This window comes from Notamacropus eugenii, chromosome 1 (genome assembly GCF_028372415.1).
Source record: "Notamacropus eugenii isolate mMacEug1 chromosome 1, mMacEug1.pri_v2, whole genome shotgun sequence".
NCBI classification, from domain to species: Eukaryota; Metazoa; Chordata; class Mammalia; order Diprotodontia; family Macropodidae; genus Notamacropus; species Notamacropus eugenii.
The window spans coordinates 140968717-140987410 of NC_092872.1; the positions used below are offsets into that span (position 1 = coordinate 140968717).

Genomic DNA, 18694 nt, shown 5'->3' on the forward strand with positions numbered 1-18694 from the left:
TATTATTGCAACTTACAGAATATGGGGTGGCATCTCTCACATTAGTTTATATATTTCCATACTTCTCTATGTTCCTTACATTGTTATTTCTTACAGTACATTAATATTACCTTATGGTTCTGTACCACAGTTGAACAGTTCTCCAAATGATGAACACATACTTTATTTCCAGTTCTTTGCTACATAAAATGCGCCACTAAAAATATTTTGGCGTATATGGAATCTTTTTTGTTTTTGTCAGTGACCTCTTTGGAGCATATACCTAGGAGTGACCTGTAGTCAGAGGGTGTGAACATTTTAGTCATTTTATCTGCATACTTCCAAATCGCTTTCCAGACGGGTTACATCAGTTCACGGTTCTGCCAGCACTGCACTGGTGGCCGCTCTCCAAGCCTTTCAGTACTGATTAATTCCCATCTTTTGTCATCTTTTGACAGTTTGCATGGCCTGAGGTGAAACTTTAGAGTTACTTTGATGTGCATATCCTCTTATTTTTAGTGATTCGGAGCATTCTCTCCTGGGATTATTATGAGTTTGCAGTTCTTCTTTTGAGAACTGTTTTTTATACTTAATTGTTCAGGAATCACTTTTGGTTTTATTTATTTCTGTTTTTCATACATATCTTAGATTGTTAAACTCTTGTTAGAATTATTTTATGTAAAGACCTTTTTTTCCAGTTAACCATTTCTCTCAGCTATAATAATTAAATTTATGAAAAAGCTTTTTGCAGTTACCTCTCTCCCTTATTTGTGTAACTTAATTTTAAATGTCTTCTATTTGCAAGGGTTTTTTTGAACTTATACCACAAGATCTCATCAAGATTTTTGATGAAAATGAACTCGAGGTAAAATGTTATCTTTTCATTTAAGTAGAAATTCCACACATCTTATTTTAATCTTGATTTATAGTTTAACATTTCTTATTTATATAGTTACTTATGTGTGGACTGGGAGATGTGGATGTGAATGACTGGAGGGAACACACAAAATACAAAAATGGCTACAACGTCAGTCATCAGGTCATCCAGTGGTTCTGGAAGGCAAGTAAAATGTGTGATTTTTGTAAGATAATGTGGAATATATCTACTATAATGGTGATCAGTGAAGAGTCCATTTCATATGTGCTGAGAAGTACTAACTAAAACATTTATCTTTCTGTTTGCGGATGCAGAAAGGAATATTCCAGACCTCAGCCTTCATAATCTTAATTCTTTCCCCTCAGCTTGGCCCTACCTCCTCTCTGTGGCCTAGAACCAAAATGGGTGTTATCAGGGAGAAAATTCTTTCAGATAATTAAGTTTTTTTTCATAAAAATTTATAAAGAAAGAGGAAAATTTGATGGTAAGAGGCCAATATTTATATATTCAATTGTTTGCTTAAATATTTTACTAGTAAAAGAACAATAATAACAACACCTCACATTTATATATTACTGTATAGTTTTCAGAACACCTTCACGTACATTTAACCCTCTTCCTAGCCCTATTGGGCAAGACAGACATTGTTATCTCCAGTTTACAGATAGAGAAACCGAGGGTCAATTAGGTTCAGTAAGGTTGAAGTTATTAAGCAGCCAAGCTGAGACTAGAGCCAAATCATTGGATTCATCCCTACTCTGATGCTCTTTGTCCCACATCATCCATTTCCTTCTTTTCACAAGGAACCCAAGTTTGTGTTGTATTCAGGAGAGCTGTTACATGAAGGAAGACAAATTTGTAAGAAGTTTTTTTTTTTCAGCCTTATCACACTATAACCTAACTTCTAAGAATTGAACTTGAACATATTGGAGACAAGTATTTAATTAAGAAAAAAAAAGAAATCCAGGCAGTCAACCCCAACTAGCATAATGTGCAAATATAAGAAACCTATACATGCACATGGGAAAAGTGACTATAGCAACTTACTGGCAATTTGCTTTGAAATCCTGTGATATCTTTCAAGTGTTCATAAAACAAGGTTGTTTTTCTTAATCCTGTTCAGGCTGTTTTAATGATGGATTCAGAGAAAAGAATAAGATTGCTTCAGTTTGTTACTGGCACATCACGTGTACCCATGAATGGATTTGCTGAACTACATGGTAAGAGTTTTCCATTCATCAAATAAGAAAACATAAATTAAGTGATATCAGTGATAAGAAAAGGAATTATCAAGTACAATACTTCAAGGGAAAAAATGGTCATTCAGTGATATAGAGAACTTTCAAGCATTCTTGATGAAAAGAACAGAACTGAATAGAAATTTTGACTTTCAAACACAAGAATCAAGAGAAGCATGAAAAGATAAACAGGAAAGAGAAACCATAAAGGACTTTCTAAAGCTGAACTGTTTACATTCCTACATGGAAAGATAATATTTGTAACTCTTGAGACTTTTCTCAGTATTTGGGTAGGTGGAGGGATTATACAAACGCACACACACACACAGTACAGGTTGAGTTGAATCAGAAGAGATGATGTCCATAAAAAAATAAAATTAAGGGGTGAGAGAGGAAAATATTGAGAGGAGAAAGGGAGAAATGGAATGGGACAGTAGCCTGTATTGAATTGCTTGCCTTTTCAATGGGGATGGGTGGGGAGAGATGGAGGGACAGAAATTGGAATTCAAAGTACTAGAAACGAATGTTGGAAATTGTTGTTGCATATAACTGGGAAATAAGAAATACAGGTAATGGGGTATAGAAATTTATCTTGCCCTACAAGAAAAGAGAGAAGATGGGGATAAGGGAAGGGTGGGGTGTGATAGAAGGGAGGGCACAGTGAGGGAAGGGGTAATCAGAATGCAAAGTATTATGGGGTGGGGGAGGGGAGAGATGGGGAGAAAAATTGGAACTCAAAATTTTGTGAAAATGAATGTCAAAATCTAAAAATAAATAAAACTATTAAAAAGAAAAGGCATTATCTAAAATATATGGACTTTTTCAGTGATTGGTTTTAAGTTTCAAGTTTGCAATGTTAAGTGCACACGCTTATCTTATAAAACAAAATATTTATTTTTCCTGGTGTAATTTACGAAAGACATCTGGGGTAAGCCAAAATACATTTCTGTGTGTACTTCTTAGTAATGAAAATGAGAAAAATCCTGAAAACATTGAAATTCCATAAGTCATTTACTATCCTTTAAATTCTCATTATAAATTCTGTTACAAAAAGAATACAACACAATTTTAAAGAGAAAGTTCACGGTATCCCTGGAAGTTTGAAGTAGACATATTATTGAAGAGGTAGCTCCAGAATATGAAATTTTACAGTCAAAACCTATTTTCCCATTGATTACTATCAAAGTCTGGCAAACTACAGCTTGAGGACTAACTGACCAACCACCTGTTTTTGTATGGCTAAGAACTAAGAATGGTCTTTATGTTTAAATTTAAAATGTTTAAATTTAATTTAAAATAATTTTAAAATGTAAAAGCTGTTGCTGGCTTGTGGTCCATACAAAAACAGATGTAGTTGGCTAACCTCGAATGTGTAGTACAAAACTGGAGATTTGTTTCTGTGAGAAAGAGGAAAGCGATGGCTTTGCTACGTCCTGTCTGGGAACAGTTACGGTTTGCCCACACTGCTCATTCGTTTCCTTGGAAGAAGTGCAACTGTGACATGTGGTTACATTAACAGATGAAAGGAAGAAACAAATATCTTTACAAAAAAATAAATAAAAACTAGCTAAGATTAGAACCCACCCACTCAGTAATGGCAAACAAAAGAATTACAGTTTGTCCCAGGGCTAGCAGTTATGACTAGATATGGACAGGACAGGTTTCATTCAGTCACAGAAATGCTGTGTGGTGAAATTATTGTCTCCTTTCCCCTTCTCCCAGGAAGCCTAGGATCCTTATTTAGGCTCAGTTTATATTTGTACAAAGCTTGCAGGGAAGCAGCTGCTTCAGTCACTAGATAGTGACTACTCAGAATAAGAAAGAGAAGATAAGGAAATTGGTCATTGATAACAAACGCCCCCCAAAAAGAAAAAGCAGATTCTAAACATAAGTATCGAATGATTACAGTTCACAGACTTTAGGAATAGCTGCTAATTTAAGGCTTAGTGACACACTTCAACAATTTCTTGTAAGTTGGGGTTCCCCACTGCAGCTGCTATTTCTTCCTGTCATTGATTTGCTTACTTACATCTTCTGTGGAATGCAATTTAATACTGTTCTTATGTTCAGTATTTGTACCTCTAAGCATTTTTAAAAGGATACCATCTTTCCCAAACCAGAAAGGAAGACTTCCAGTTTATGTCATAAGCAAAGTTTAGTAAGAGTTGTCAGGGAAATGAGGTGTGTATTGTTGGTGTGAACCTGATAATAACCAGATGCTTGTTGACTTCATGTAGTATCTTCCTCACAACCTTCCAGTTTTTCTAAAGCATTGGACTTCTCTGGGTCCTAGATATTGTAGAATTATCTAGAAAACCTCTGTAGAGTTTTCTTTTCCACAATTCAAGGCTACAGTCAGTTTCTCACTAAGCAGTTCAGAAGCTACAAGACAGTTCTCATTACTCCAGAAACCTGGATACTCCTTCTGTCCTCCTGCTCTGTCATCCCTGGCATCTGTCCAGAAATCCCCTGTATTTTAAAAGTTAAGTAAAAGTTGCTTTAAAACAGCGAATGTTTGTTGAATAACCGTGAAAGAGGCAATGCCTAGTCCAATCATTTCCAGGCCTCCAGAAAGCTGGAAACCATAAGTGGATGTAAGTTGGTGATCCTCAGAGGTCAAGATCGTGGAAATGACAAGAGGAATATGTTGGAATAGCACACACAGCATCTGACTATTGGAGCTACCTCCACAAGAGTGAAAAAGTCAAACCTAGGACCAGATCGGAATAGATTAGGGTGGCCACTGCCCTAAGAAGGGCAGTTTTCCAGTTTCAGAAGACTATCAGCTCTTACAAGACTGTCAAGACATTGTTTTAAGTGGCAAGAAAGGCAGTTGTACTTTCCCCACATCCCCATTCTTACCTTTGGAATAAGGTGATATATCTAGTTATGCCAGGTCACTCAGCATGGTTCACTCACTGCTCTCTCCAAGTTTTACCACATCAAGCTTTACCACCTGTGTTTTTGCAAAAAAGCATGCTCGAACTTCTTGTAAAATGCAAAATTAGTTGCATGTTTTATAAAGAAAGATTCTTGTATAAAATGAATGAAACCAAAAATTATTCTTCCTTATAGGTTCAAATGGACCACAGTTTTTTACAGTGGAACAATGGGGTACCCCTGAAAAACTACCAAGAGCACATACCTGGTAAATGTCTTATTAGAGTGGCATTTTGTTTAACAAATCCCTCAGAAACAAAACTACTTTTGGCCATACTTGACAGACATTTTAGTCTCCTCGGTCTTAGGTAACTGCTGAGTGTGGCCAATGAAGAGATCAGTGGTGGTGTCTCATATACAAGCCTCTTGAAAGTGAGCCAGGGCCCATGCCCATCTATGGGGTAGGTCCATATTTCAGGACTCAGGTGACCCGGTCATCTAGGCCAGAAGCGTCAAACCCTGAACCCCACCTAGTGTGGCCCAAATAAAATCAAAACATAAATGGGAAATACTTAATAAAATAAATAAAAATTCAATAAAACATAGAAAATATTGTATTTTCAAACTGTCAGTATGCACCCTGCAGGCATCCTTCTGTATGGACTAGTGGCTCCCCTTTCTATTTAAGATTGACACCATTGTCTTAGGTAGGCCACTGCACATATCGCTTCTTTGCCCCTGTGTAAAGGCTAATTGGGACAAGATAGGAACAGGGCACCCCACCCCCATTGTAGAGCTTTGGGTAGAGAACCTTGGAGGCTTAGAGTCTCTTACCAGGACAGGAGGAAGAAGTATCCCACCAAGTTGCAGCTGGGAAGAAATCCATGTCATAAAGTGCCCTTCTGTTTCTGGTAATGACAGATATTTCTGACCAATAAAGTCTATCGCTGGAACACAGCCTCTACACTGGATAGAAATATAGCTTTCTCGTTTTAACTTCTGATCTAACATATGTTTGTTGTTGCCTCTTCTTTCAGCTTTAACCGTTTGGATTTGCCTCCATATGAATCATTTGAAGACTTACGGGATAAACTTCAAATAGCAATTGAAAATACTCAGGGATTTGATGGGGTTGATTAGAATATAAATACCAATATCTTATATTGCTTTACTGCTGCAGTTTCACAAGTGAAATCCTGACTTAAAGTTCTCCAGGGAACTACTTCACACTTGGCTGTTGACTCCATAAATATTGAATAAAGGATGTAAAACTAGGAGAAGACATCAATACTGAAACAATTTGACAGTGAAAATTAACTGACTTTTACAGTAATATCACACACAGTATTCTTGTATGAATGTCTTTATTCATATCTTCAGGTCTATCTTTTGAGTTGTGATTACAGGACTTAAATCCTCTGTGCCTAAAATAGTTCGTCCCTCCCAACAATTACCTCTTTTGCCGTATTCTTCAGGCAGTTCTTAGACTACTGAAATTGTAACTGTGAAAACAATTATGTAGAGTGTCGAGTGTAAAGAATCGATGCATTTACGAAGGAAAACAGAAAAAAAAAGTTGAAAACTTAAATATTAAGGGTTTTTGTTTTTGCAATATACCCAGGGCTGCCTCCAGCTATTTATCATTATTGAAGAGGCCTTGCCTATAGCACCTCACTACTCAGCCTACTTGGAAAACTTCAGAAAGCATTACCTGTGTTTTGTAGTTACCCAGTGGGCTTGTAAACTTTTTACTTATTCACTTAAAAGCTCTTTCAGACTTCTCTTTGTAACTTTCGGGAACATTCTATTACACGTAGTATTTTTATAAGTTAACATGTAAAGTTAAGATTCACAACTGCATTGAATGAAAAATACTAAATTTTTTGTCCTACAGTTCATTTGAATAGTAAAAACAAGATTTTTTCATTTTATAATTGCCAATCATAAAGAACCTGAAAACCCGCTTTTCTGAACATCCAAGGAAAGCTTAACAAAGCAGCGTTTTCTATGTATTCCCTGGAAAACTAAGTGAAATTTGTTTCACTGTTCATTATTTCACTATTCAATCTTGTAGTCTTGCACAGTAATATAGTAAATATGCGTTTACAGAGTTTCTTATGTTTACAGATTAAGCTAGTTTCTATCATTGCATTTTTATATTTCTTGTTTCTTTGCTTTAGTGTACAAACCAAATATTTGTTAAAATACTACGTAACCAAAGCCATAGTCAAGAATGTATAATTTGTTTTAATTTCTTATGCTTTTTAAGAACCTATCAAAATATGCTGATATTTTAGTATAAACAAAACATTTTTATAAGTAGTATTTTATTTTGATGAACCTGAAGAGACATTATGAACTTACTCATTTAATTATCCAGAATGTTTTTTATCATCTTTTGTGTGCAAGGAACTTGGTGCTGTGGGATCACAGAGAATATTTACATTCTCAATGGAAGTAGAGTTTTGCCTGTAATCTGTTCCTAATTTCAAAGCTATATTTGAGTGAACACAAGCATATCAAATATATTTTTCAAAATGTTATGTTCATTTTGAGGGATGCTTTACACTGAGGTCTGCATTGAAAAGTGCTTGTTGCTGTTGGTCTAAGGGGACCAGTAGGATGGTAAAATTGTAGTACACTACTCAGTTCATACAAGAAATGTTCAAAACTTTGAGAGTGGCAAACATACTGTAAAAACAGCACCAATTTTGAGACTACCTTGTCCTCTCAGTCATTAAAGTCATTCACAGAAGTGAAGATGCTTCCCCTGCACTAACCAACACTATTGTTTTATAGCCTGCTTCTTCCCCTTCCCCACCCCTGCCATCTCCCTCCCCTGTCCCCCATTCAGGTCAGGAATCAAGGGCTCTTTACCAAACCATGGTAAAGAGCACACTCCAGTACACTCAGTACTAGAACACCAAAAGAAAAGTATTTCATTAAATAAATTGGTTGCAGGATGTTATGGACACATGTAGTCTAGAATTGATCAATCAATTTCATACACATCAGCAAAGCATTATTGGTATGGGCTATAACTTCATTGTAAGGACCTGAATGTTATTATTTTCATTAAAATTACATTCTACCTGCATTTGTGATCATAGTTTAAGTGTAAGTTTGGTAAAATTATGGCTGTCATAATGAAGAAATAATGAAACAAATAATGAACATAATGAAAAAAAGAAAGTTTATTTATCCAACTGATTTTTATTTAAAAATTTCTACAACTTAATTTGTTAGAACATGGTGTCAATGAGGTTGCAGTGGCAGGTTTGCAATACTTAAAAAGCAATTAACTCCCTGCAAACAACTCTCCTCCACAACTGTCAACCAGTATGGGTAACCATCTTAAAGGTACATATTATTTAATCAGTAAGAATTGTAGATTGTTTGTAACCCATCAACGCTAAAAGAAAAATTCGAGCATGTGTATCTTTCTGATGTTAGGTGAACTGGATCATCTTTACACGTTTTTTTCCAAGAATTTAAAGCACATAATGTTATCCCATATTTTCCTGTATTTCTCTGTTTTCTCTGTAAAGGTTTTCCAAATCTTTATTACTACAAATGTAAGTACTCCTTGTATATTGGGCTACTGTCATAATGACAGTTCATGTGAATATTATCAAAATAAACATAATAACTGCCACTTTTATTCCATGATATTTGACATGAAACTGTTTTTTTAACTTGGGATATGCAAAGCTCTGTCAATTGGTATAGCAGAACTTGTGGCATAAAATAGTAACAGTTTTTTCAATCCCACTGTGAGAAATAAAGATTTATTCTAATAAACCATAATTTGTTTTTAATGAAGAATTTATACCATTTAAAATGATCAAAGAAATCTTGCAACATGTGAAATTATCAAGATGTAATATAGTCAAGATGTAAACCAAACTATTAAGAAAAGTTCTAATGATTTCACCCATTTATGCTACCATGAATGCATAGACTTAGATAAACAAAGGTATTCCGCAACTTATAAATATGTTATGTAACAAAAGTTGACATGATAGCAGGCCATCAGTTTGAAATGAAAATTATATTATCTTTATTAATAATACTGATAATTTAGCATTTATATTATGCTTTAAGGGTTACAAAGCGCATTATAAATACCCGCTCTTTTTATCCTCACAATAACTCTGTGAAGTAGGTGCTGTTATCAGATGCATTTTACAGATGAGGAAACTGAGGCAGAAGGCTAAGTGACTTGCCCAGGGTCTTATAACTAATAAGGTTAAATTTTAACATGTCTTCTGACTCCAAGTCCATCGCTCTTATCTATTGTACCACCTAGCTGCCTTATATGCCTTTAAATATTGAAAGTGGATACTATTATACTCTTGTAATAGCATTATTAAAAATATTATATGCACTTAAACGGGCCTTGGATCTCAACTTTATGGGTACTGGCTTCTCATCCTATTTGACTTTTGTCTGATCTTGTCCTTCTGTAATCCTCCATTGTTCCAAACAATATTCCAAATGCTTTCCTCTGAATCATGAGGCAATGCCGCAGCAGCAGCATTTTAAGTGCTTACTATGCGTCGGGCACTATGCTGAGCACAAGGGATGCAAAGAAAGGTGAAAACATGATCCCTGCACTCTGAAAGCTCACAGTCTGATAGGGAAGAAGCATGAAAGCAGTGATGTACACTTAGAGAGACCGTGAAATTGGGAGATTCTCTCATTTCAGAGAGAAGGTCCTAGCAAGAGTGAGGGAAGAGCTAGGAAAGGCCTATTACAGTAGGTAAGATTTGAGCTAAGTCTCCAGGGAAACCAAGAGGCTGAGGAGAGGAGGGGAAATACAACAAGCAAGCCTGGAGGGCAGCTGAGGAAAAGACACTGAGTTGGGAGATACAGTGTGGATGAGGAACTTTCACATTTTGTATGTGAAGAACAGCTAGGAGTCCAGTATCCCTGAATCAGAGTCCACATAGAGAAGTAAGGGGTAAGAAGACTGGAAAGAGAGCGCAGAGCCAGGGTACATGGCTTGTTAGAGGCAAACAGAATTTTACATTTGATCCTTGACATAACAGGGAGTTACTGGAGTTTACTGAGTAGGGGGAGGAGGGCAGGGAGCTGACATGGTCAGACTTGTCCTGTAGGAATATCCTTTTGGCAGCTGAATGGAGGATGGAAAGTGAGAAAAGACTTGAGGCAGGGAGGCCAATCAGCCTGCTGGTATGAAGTGATGAAGTGCTGCAATAAAGTGTTGACTGTGTTGGTGGAGAAGGGTGTCCCTTCTCTATAGTAGAGCTATAAAGTTAGAAATGATAAGACATGACAACAGATTGGATATGTGGGGTGAGTGTAAGTGAGGAATTAAGGAGGATAACAATACTGGGAGCATGTATGACTGGGAAGATGGTAGTACCCTCAGCATTAATAGGGAAGCTCAGGAGAGAGGATTTGGGAAGATACTAAGTTCTTTTTGGGGTATGTTGAGTTTGAGGTGTCTATGGGACATACCGTCTGAAATGTCCTAAGTTGAATCTGATAATCATCTGCATAGAGATGATAACTGAATACATGGGAGCTGATGAAGCTCACCAAGCAAAAGAGCATAAAGGGAAAAGAGAGCAGGGCCCAGGACAGTCTTGGGAGACACCTACACTTAATGAATGCAACCTAGATGAAAATCAAGCAAAGGAGACTTAGAAGGAGCAGTCCAATAGGTAGGAGAATCAGAAGAGAACAGTATCACAAAACCTAGAGAGGAGAGTATCTGGAAGAGGGTGGTCAACAGTTAAAATTACTGCAGTCAAGAAGAATGAGGAGTAAAAAGGGGTCATGTTAGTCATCACACCACCTGGTTCCTGAGCTTCTTCCAAGGACCAGGGCCAACTATCCCGCCAAGGTATCCAGAAAAGAATACCTCCGACTCTATGGCCATATATGTAAGAACCCCTAAATGGCCATAGAGTTGGAGGTAATCTTTTCTAGTGTGCCTATCACATTAAGGAACTCCACTTTCATTTTAAGAATTTGGAAACTAAGTTCCACAGCAAAAACAAGACAGGATGGGGAATCATTATGTGGGAACATACCAAGTGTGAATTCTAAATCTTTTTGAGTAATTTCAGTATTCTAAAAAGAGGGTGATAACCAGACTGCAGATCCAAATACCACAGTTCTGAGCCTTCAGTAAACTATCCAGAAAAAAAAAACTGCTGGGGAGCCACATCTAGGGGAAAGTGCATTCAGACTCTCGAGCAATACTGAATGTTTTCTTGCAGGCATAGCTCCAACCCTACAGTAGAACTATAAGTCTGGAGTATTATAGAAGTATCTGAGGAGGTGAGGCACCCCACGAAGAAAGAGGGTTGTCTTGACCATTTGTGTTTTGGGGTGCCAGTCCTTTAGTATTTTGTATGTTTTGTCAGGCGAAAATAAAGTTTGTCCTATATTCAGAGGCTCACTAGCTCAAGTGTATAGGAAACCTTTAGCTTTTGTGTAAAGATCTAGAAATGAGTCAAGTATTGACATTCCCAAGGAAAATCCTGAAAACAGTCAAGTTTAATAAAGCATAATTGCCGAGATTTCAAAATTGAGCTCATAGTAAACCCAGGGTTTCAATTCTAGACTACAGGTTACAAAGATAGTTTTTGTTGGGAACAGAAGCACCCAGTCTTGCTTGCATTAAAATTATTTTGCTTATATAAGACAACTTGAAGTACAGGGTTTAATTTCCCAAGATAGCATCTTCTACTCTGCTGAATGGTTTAGTGACCACAAAGTTAGTGATAATTTTCATGATTAGGTCTACATGCACAGATTATTCCACCAAAGGGGACTGATATGACTAATCAGTTTTCTTAAGTCTAACATCTATCAAATCCCAACTATGTGTAAAACACTTTATATTCTACTGGGAGTCAACAAAGTAATTTCCAAATCCCTGTTTTCCTTTCACTCCACCTCTTTTCCCATATTCTCCACTTACTCTGCCAGTAACGTGGAAACTGGTCTCCTTCCTCTGTCTGTTTTCCAGACCATTGTGGCCATGGAGATACTTTTAGGCAGTGGAATACACATTTCACAACACTGAAAGTGATCTAAGAATGTAGAACTGGTTGGACAACAGCTAAGTCTGTCACTAACCAGTCCAAGGAAAAGGATTTTTTTAAAAAAGGCCAAATTTTAAGTTTTATGTTATGGAACCATTTCCTTTCTTCCTAACACCAGGCCAAAAAAAAAGAAAGGAAAAGATGTTCCCTACTCTCCAAGAGCTTACATTTTAACACAGGAAGGCAGTACCAAAAAGGAGACTGAAAATGGGAGAGGAGGGAGAATGTCAAGGTCCAGAGAATCAGAACCATGGCAGGGAGGGGGAATGGAGGAGGCACTCACCAACAGGAGAAAGCATCTGGAATGGGGGGTGGAGGTAGAGGAGTTCCAGATTGAAAAGGCAGCAGAGTTTGGAGAGTTAGAAGCAGAGATGAGAGGGAGAAGACAGCACAGTACCCAAATACAGTCTTTTTAGCCACACAAGGTAAAAAGTTTGTCTCCATAGCATACGTTTTAAAAATGATATCTTTTGTTCTTCATATCATCATAGATATCCCAAAGTACCCTTCTCTCTCCTAGAGAACCATCATATAAATAATTCTGGTGGTGGTGTCATAATTAGCTACTTGGGAAGGTTTTAATTGTTGCCTAAACCTAAGCACTGAAATCAATCTTTGGAACAAAATTTTGTTTTCCATTTCTTCATTTACTTATTTCTTGTTTTGTAAATGTCCCAGAACTCTGCAAATAAAGTTCTCATAAATATTAGTTGAAATAGTATGCAAACTTGCACTTAGTCTATTACAAAGAGACATCCATTGTATTAAAAAGAAAAAAAAGTACTAAGGGAAAAAAATTCCGTTACCCACAAGTATTTCACCTAATTAGAAACTTGCTTATTCTATCTGGCCTTCTGTTACCTATTCCTAATCGTTCCCAAATCTGGTCTTTGCCTTCATGGAAATCTCGTTCCTTCTACCCCTTGGTGCTTTCTCAGGCCGTTATTATCCCTGTTCTGGCATAACTTTCCTCCCCCTCCAATCTCAACCCAAGAGCCATTTTAGCATAATACTATGCTCTGTTTTCTGCTCCTATCAACATTTAATTCTTTTCCAAACTTTAGCCTTGGATTATTCCCACCTTCTGCCTCCTCTGTTCCTCCTCACAAGCTGCTAAATACAAGTAGAGATGATTTCACACTCTGCTAACTGGTTCCATTACAGGTTCATGTTATCCAATCTCTGGGGGCCCTGGCTGCACACAGCAAGTGCTGGTATTCCTCCCTAATTGATTCTTTATCTCATTCCCCACAGAGGCCAACTCGTCTAAGCTTTTGTTTTTTTCTCAAATCTTCCCACACCTCAAAGGACTTTGCCTCTAACTGTAGTAAGAAATTTTTTTTTAAATTGAGAATATTTGATGTGAGCTCCTCCTACTAATCTCAAAACCCTTGATATCATTTCCAGTTCCTTTTCCTGATAAAGTTTCTGATAAAGCAAAGATCCTTCTTTTTGCCAAGGCCAGCCTTTCTATGTCCATGTTGGATCCCCTCCATTCTTATTTGTCCAACAGATTGCACTTTCAATCACCTTCCCTCTCTCTGTCTCCTACCTTTCCCTATCAATTCTTTCCTTCTCTTTTACTTCAAATGTACAACATTCCCCTGTCCTTAAAAAGCCTTTGATAGACTCTACATTCATCCTGCGTCTCTTCACCCTTTCTCCACCAGATTACTTGAAAAAGCTACCTATACTCACTGCCTGCACATCCTTTCCTCTCCACTCCCTCCTCAACCCTTTGAAATCTGGCTTCCAGTTGCATCACACTGATGCTGCTCTCTCCATAGTAAACAATGATTTCTTAATTGCCAAAGTGAGTCTTCTCAGTCCTCAGGTTTCTTAATTAGAAGCAACTAAGTTCATAGAGCCCTGGGCCTGAAGTCTGGAAGAAATGAATTCAAATTCAGCCTTGTACACTTCTTTCTATGTGGCCCTGGGCAAGGTTACTTAACTGCTGTCAACCTCAGTTTCTCCAACTATAAAACTGGAGTAACAATAACACCCACTTCACAGGGAACTTGTGAGAATCAAAACAAATTTCACATGTAAAACAGCCTATTTTCCCCCAAAAGCCTGACCTGCCCTCTCCATTTCTGTTAATCACACTTCTTCATAATCTGTGATATGCATGGCTGGATTAACACAATAATGTGAGTCCATTATCTCACTTGATACTATTCCATGAAACAAGTCAAAGGACTTACTCATTACATCTTCTCTAATTTGCTCTCTGCATGTCTCTCATTTCTCTTCCCAGCTTTTCCTCCACCTCTCTAATTTGATTTTCAAATTCCTTTTTGAGCTCTTCCATGGCCTGAGCCCATTGAGTGGGCTGGGATACAGAAGCCTTGACTTCTGTGTCTATCCCTGATGGTAAGCATTGTTCTTCCTCATCAGAAAGGAAGGGAGGAAATGCCTGTTCACCAAGAAAGTAACCTTCTATAGTCTTATTTCTTTTCCCTTTTCTGGGCATTTTCCCAGCCAATGACTTGACTTCTGAATATTCTCTTCACACCCACTTCGCCTCCAGATCCTCCCAGCCAGTGCTTGGGGTCTGAGATTCAAATGCTGCTCCCCAGCCTCAGGGCTTTTGGCGGGGGCAGGGCTGCTATTCAGTGTGAGATTAAGTTCAGCTGCTCAGGTTGGGGCAGGGCTGCCTCCTGGGCTCAGTTCCCTCAGGGGGTTTATGTGGAGACCTTCAACAATGGATCCAGGCTTCTGCCTGCTTGGGGAGCCCTGGTCTGCTCCCGCCTCCGCTGCTGCCTCCCGAGGGGGCCTGAGTTATGGGGACACCCCACTCCCCCCTCAACCCACCAAAGAGACCCTCTCACCGACGCTCGCCACCTGTGGGTGGAGGGACCCGCGTGGCCGCTGGAGATTCTGTCCCTGAAGCCCGCTCAGATCTGCTCCTCTCGGCGACACACGTCCAAGGCTCGGCTCTGGTCTGCAGCGCGACGGACCTTTTGCAAGAGGTTTTCAGGCTCTCTGGAACAGAAATCTCATCCACTCTGTTGTTCTGTGGCTTCTGCTGCTCCAGAATTTGTTGCTCCAGAATCTTTTTTTACAGATATTTTATGGGCTGTGGGATCGGAGCTAGCGTATGTGCGTCTGTCTACTCCGCCATCTTGGCTCTGCCCCTCTCTAATCTGTTCTCAAAGAGAGTTAGGATTCTGCTTAGGCTGGCAGAAGTCAAGGGATGGAGAAAACATTCACTATAGAAGCAATGAATTTTTCTTCCACTGTGCCAACAGCTGATGATCCCTTAACACCAACATAAGGAAGATGCTACAAAGGTTCATTTCCCTCTTTACCCCTTCATCATTACCACCATCCATAAAAAGCCCCTGCCTCTGAGCAGAAAGAGCCCTATAGGACTTTTGAGGCATCTCTTTCTGAGAAATGTTATTTGTGGGTATCTATGGGACACTGGGCTTTCCTACTAACCTCCCTAGAAGGGAGGAAGGTATGCAAAAACCACCTCAGTGTTACTCATATGCTGTAATAGCCTCCCAACCTCCCAACTCCAGCCTACCCCAGATCCACTTATTCCTTTCCCATTTACCAGCATGATTTTTGTCAAATGTCATTTTCATCATTCTCCCCATTGCCTCCCAATTGTTTGCCCACTAATCTGGACCATCTGTCACTGTTATTGTGCAAAAAACCCAAAAAAATCTTTAAAAAGATCAAATGTCAGTATTCTTAATTGACAGGTATTTAAAAATATATATATTTCTGTATAGTCTTACATGAATAACTATTGCTCAAAGCTTTCATGGATCGTGGTTTCAGTAGGAGGACAAAAAAATGATTCATCAGCCTGAAAATGTTAAAAAGGGACATGATTAAAGTTTGGAAAGTTAAGCTACTTTTTCTGTACAAGTAATTGATGGTAATATGCTGTAGACTTCTTTTCATGACCCTTTGGCTTACTTTGATTTTCTTAGAGTCTTCCAAGATTCTTCCAAAATCTCCATGACTTGCAGCAAATGGTAGCACAGGAGACTTACCAGTGGTAAAGAGATGAGCTTTTGTGGCAGTGAACAATTTAGAATCATTGAAAGCATAAGGAATTTTCTAAATTCAGTGTTCCTGCATCTTCTACCACTGAGTGACGAACACACCCATTCTTTTGTCCTTAGTGCTGGTCCAAGAAATGTGTGTCAACAGACTAACTCAATGGGCTGCTCATTCAACTTCAAGTCAGGAAATATGCATTTTTTATACACTTTGATTTATTTTCAGACTGCTATTGCTTATCTCCCCCAGGCTGAAGTGTAGCAATAACCCCATTCCCAATACTATTTAGCTCAGTTTTTCTGACCAAGACCAGTTCACCTCTCCTTAGGCAATCTGGTTGTCATCTCTCTGCTTTTGAGGAGTCACCAATACTGGTGCAGAAACTCAATCTACTTTACCTTACTGTAGTCCAGAGTTCAAGAGCTCAAGAGATCCAGCAGCCTCAACCTCCCCTGCACCACATGCCTTTTCAAGTGATAATGCCATGTGACCAATTTCTTTTTGTACCGGTGTGTGTTACACTGAGTAGGCTATATGGTATTCTGGGACTCAATACATTCAGTACAGTTAATAATACATCTTCGGACAGGAGCATTTGGAGAAATTCTTCATCAAAAGAGAATAGTTTTGTCTGACTTTAATCAGAACTTGGGCAGCGAGGTGGCACAATGCATAGATTCATCTTTCTGAGTTCAAATCCAGCTTCAGATACTTATTAGCTGTGTGACCACTGTGTCACTAAACCCTGTTTGCCTCAGTCTCCTCCTCTGTAAAATGAGCTGGAGAAGGAAGTGACAAACCCTCCAGTATTTTTGCCAAGAAAACTCCAAATTGGGTCACAAAGAGTCAGACATGACTGAAATGACTGAACATCAACAGCCAATCAGAACTTCCATGGCACTGGTATGATTAGGTGAGTGTATATCTCTCTGTTTAATGCTTTACTTAATATCAATATTGACTATATTGCTGAACAGTATTATCTCCATTGTCCCATTTGTCATAAAACTGTATAAATTTAAATTTTTCTTTGGAAGAAATATAATTTAATGAAAGTCCTAAAACACTGTAAAAAAACTCTAAATATTTTGCAACAAGAAATGAGTGAAACTGTCTCCCTGTGATGATTAGTCAAGCAACAAAGTCAAAAAGTTGTTCCGACTTTATTAAGATAGTTTCATGAATTCAGTGAGTATGGCAGTGTAAAAGAAAACAACAAACATAAACAAAACAATTTAAGATCAATGCTATAAAATTATACAAAATTAAGTTTGGTCCCAAAGAAGAGATATGTATGAGAAAATGTGATTCTCCCACTCCTTTGCGAAAGTATGTCTGTAGCTGTGGTACCTTTTATATCGATGGCATTCCAAAAGTTTTAGTGCAACTTTTAAGTTATTTGCACTTAAGACATCTGTATTGTCAAGATTTTTTAAATGTATCAATTTTGCTGTTCCCCCCCTTCCTCTTTTTTTTATTTTAAATTATTTGTTATATGGGATGGCTCTTTGGGAGAGGAAAGGCAAAGGGATAGAGTGGAAAACTTTTATGATCCAAAACCAAAAGATATCAAAAGATATTTTTAATGTACTGTTTATGAAAATACTAGAGTTTATGTAAATGTCTTACCAGGTGAGACAAGAGAACACTAGAATGAGTGTTTTCTCTGCCTTGAACCACAGCACATTGGTTGCCTGCCAGCTAAGGATGCAGATAGTCTGGGAGGACAAAATGGACAGATTCTAAGAATCTTTCCTGGAAAATGTCAGATAATTGGAACAGAAAATCCAAGGGGAATGATTAAAATGCCTCTATTTGCAACAATTGTATTAATTGTCATGAGGCAAATGTTCAGTTGCCTACTGGGTTTGTTCAACCCTTGACATGAGATGTTGAATCTAGCACTAGCAGAAAACTTAGAGAAAAACCCCTAGCTTTCTTCAAAGCATAATTCAGGAGGTATCTTTGTTTCATCTTCCTCTACCTGATAGTGTTCACTGATATGGAATTTTTTAAAAATATGCATTTTCTTCATATTGACATGATAAAAGTGAAAACAAATGAAATCACACCGTCCATACAAGTAGGGACCGTACAAATCTAAGACACATAAATTTTATCATCTTTAAATACAGGATTTCAGAAATTGGTGCTTCTTCTGGAAATAATGCTATTACTATTTTTATTTCACCTGTCACAAGTTTACTTTTTATTTACTGAATGTGTTGCATTTAGAGAGGCATCTAGGGTCATGGATAGCCTGAGACTCAGGAAGATTTGGATTCAGCTCTTGTCTCCTATCCATACTAGCTGTTTGATTTAACTTCTCAGGGCCCCAGGCAAGTCGATAAGACTCTAAATTAGACATGAGTTGTGAATCTGTATCAGTGAAAGGAATTTCCATTCTGAGATTTAAAAAAAAAAACAAACCTAGATTAAAAAAGAAACAACATGGGTCAGGACCCAAAAAATTTTCTTAAGTTTTCAAAAATGCTAAGCCTGAATTTTGATTCTCTTTCTCACATAATGTTGCCACTACTATTTCGCATTGTGCTGTTTTCTGAGGCAGCATGATGTAGCCAGTACGAGTGCTAGATCTGGAGTCAGGAAAGCCTGGG

At 38.0% G+C, this 18694-nt stretch overlaps 1 protein-coding gene across 7 annotated transcripts in view; it reads left to right on the forward strand.

Annotated features, from left to right (window-relative positions):
- The window catches only part of LOC140508108 (E3 ubiquitin-protein ligase NEDD4-like), a 173287-nt gene extending 166082 nt beyond the window's left edge, over positions 1-7205 (forward strand). For all 7 annotated transcript variants that reach the window (XM_072615905.1, XM_072615888.1, XM_072615887.1 and 4 more), the window contains 5 exons: positions 785-844; positions 932-1039; positions 1980-2076; positions 5170-5242; positions 6012-7205. In XM_072615905.1, the coding sequence (XP_072472006.1) occupies positions 785-844; positions 932-1039; positions 1980-2076; positions 5170-5242; positions 6012-6114 (441 nt within the window). In that variant the 3' untranslated portion in view covers positions 6115-7205. The remainder of the gene's footprint in view (positions 1-784; positions 845-931; positions 1040-1979; positions 2077-5169; positions 5243-6011) is intronic.
- Positions 7206-18694: the final 11489 nt, after the last annotated feature.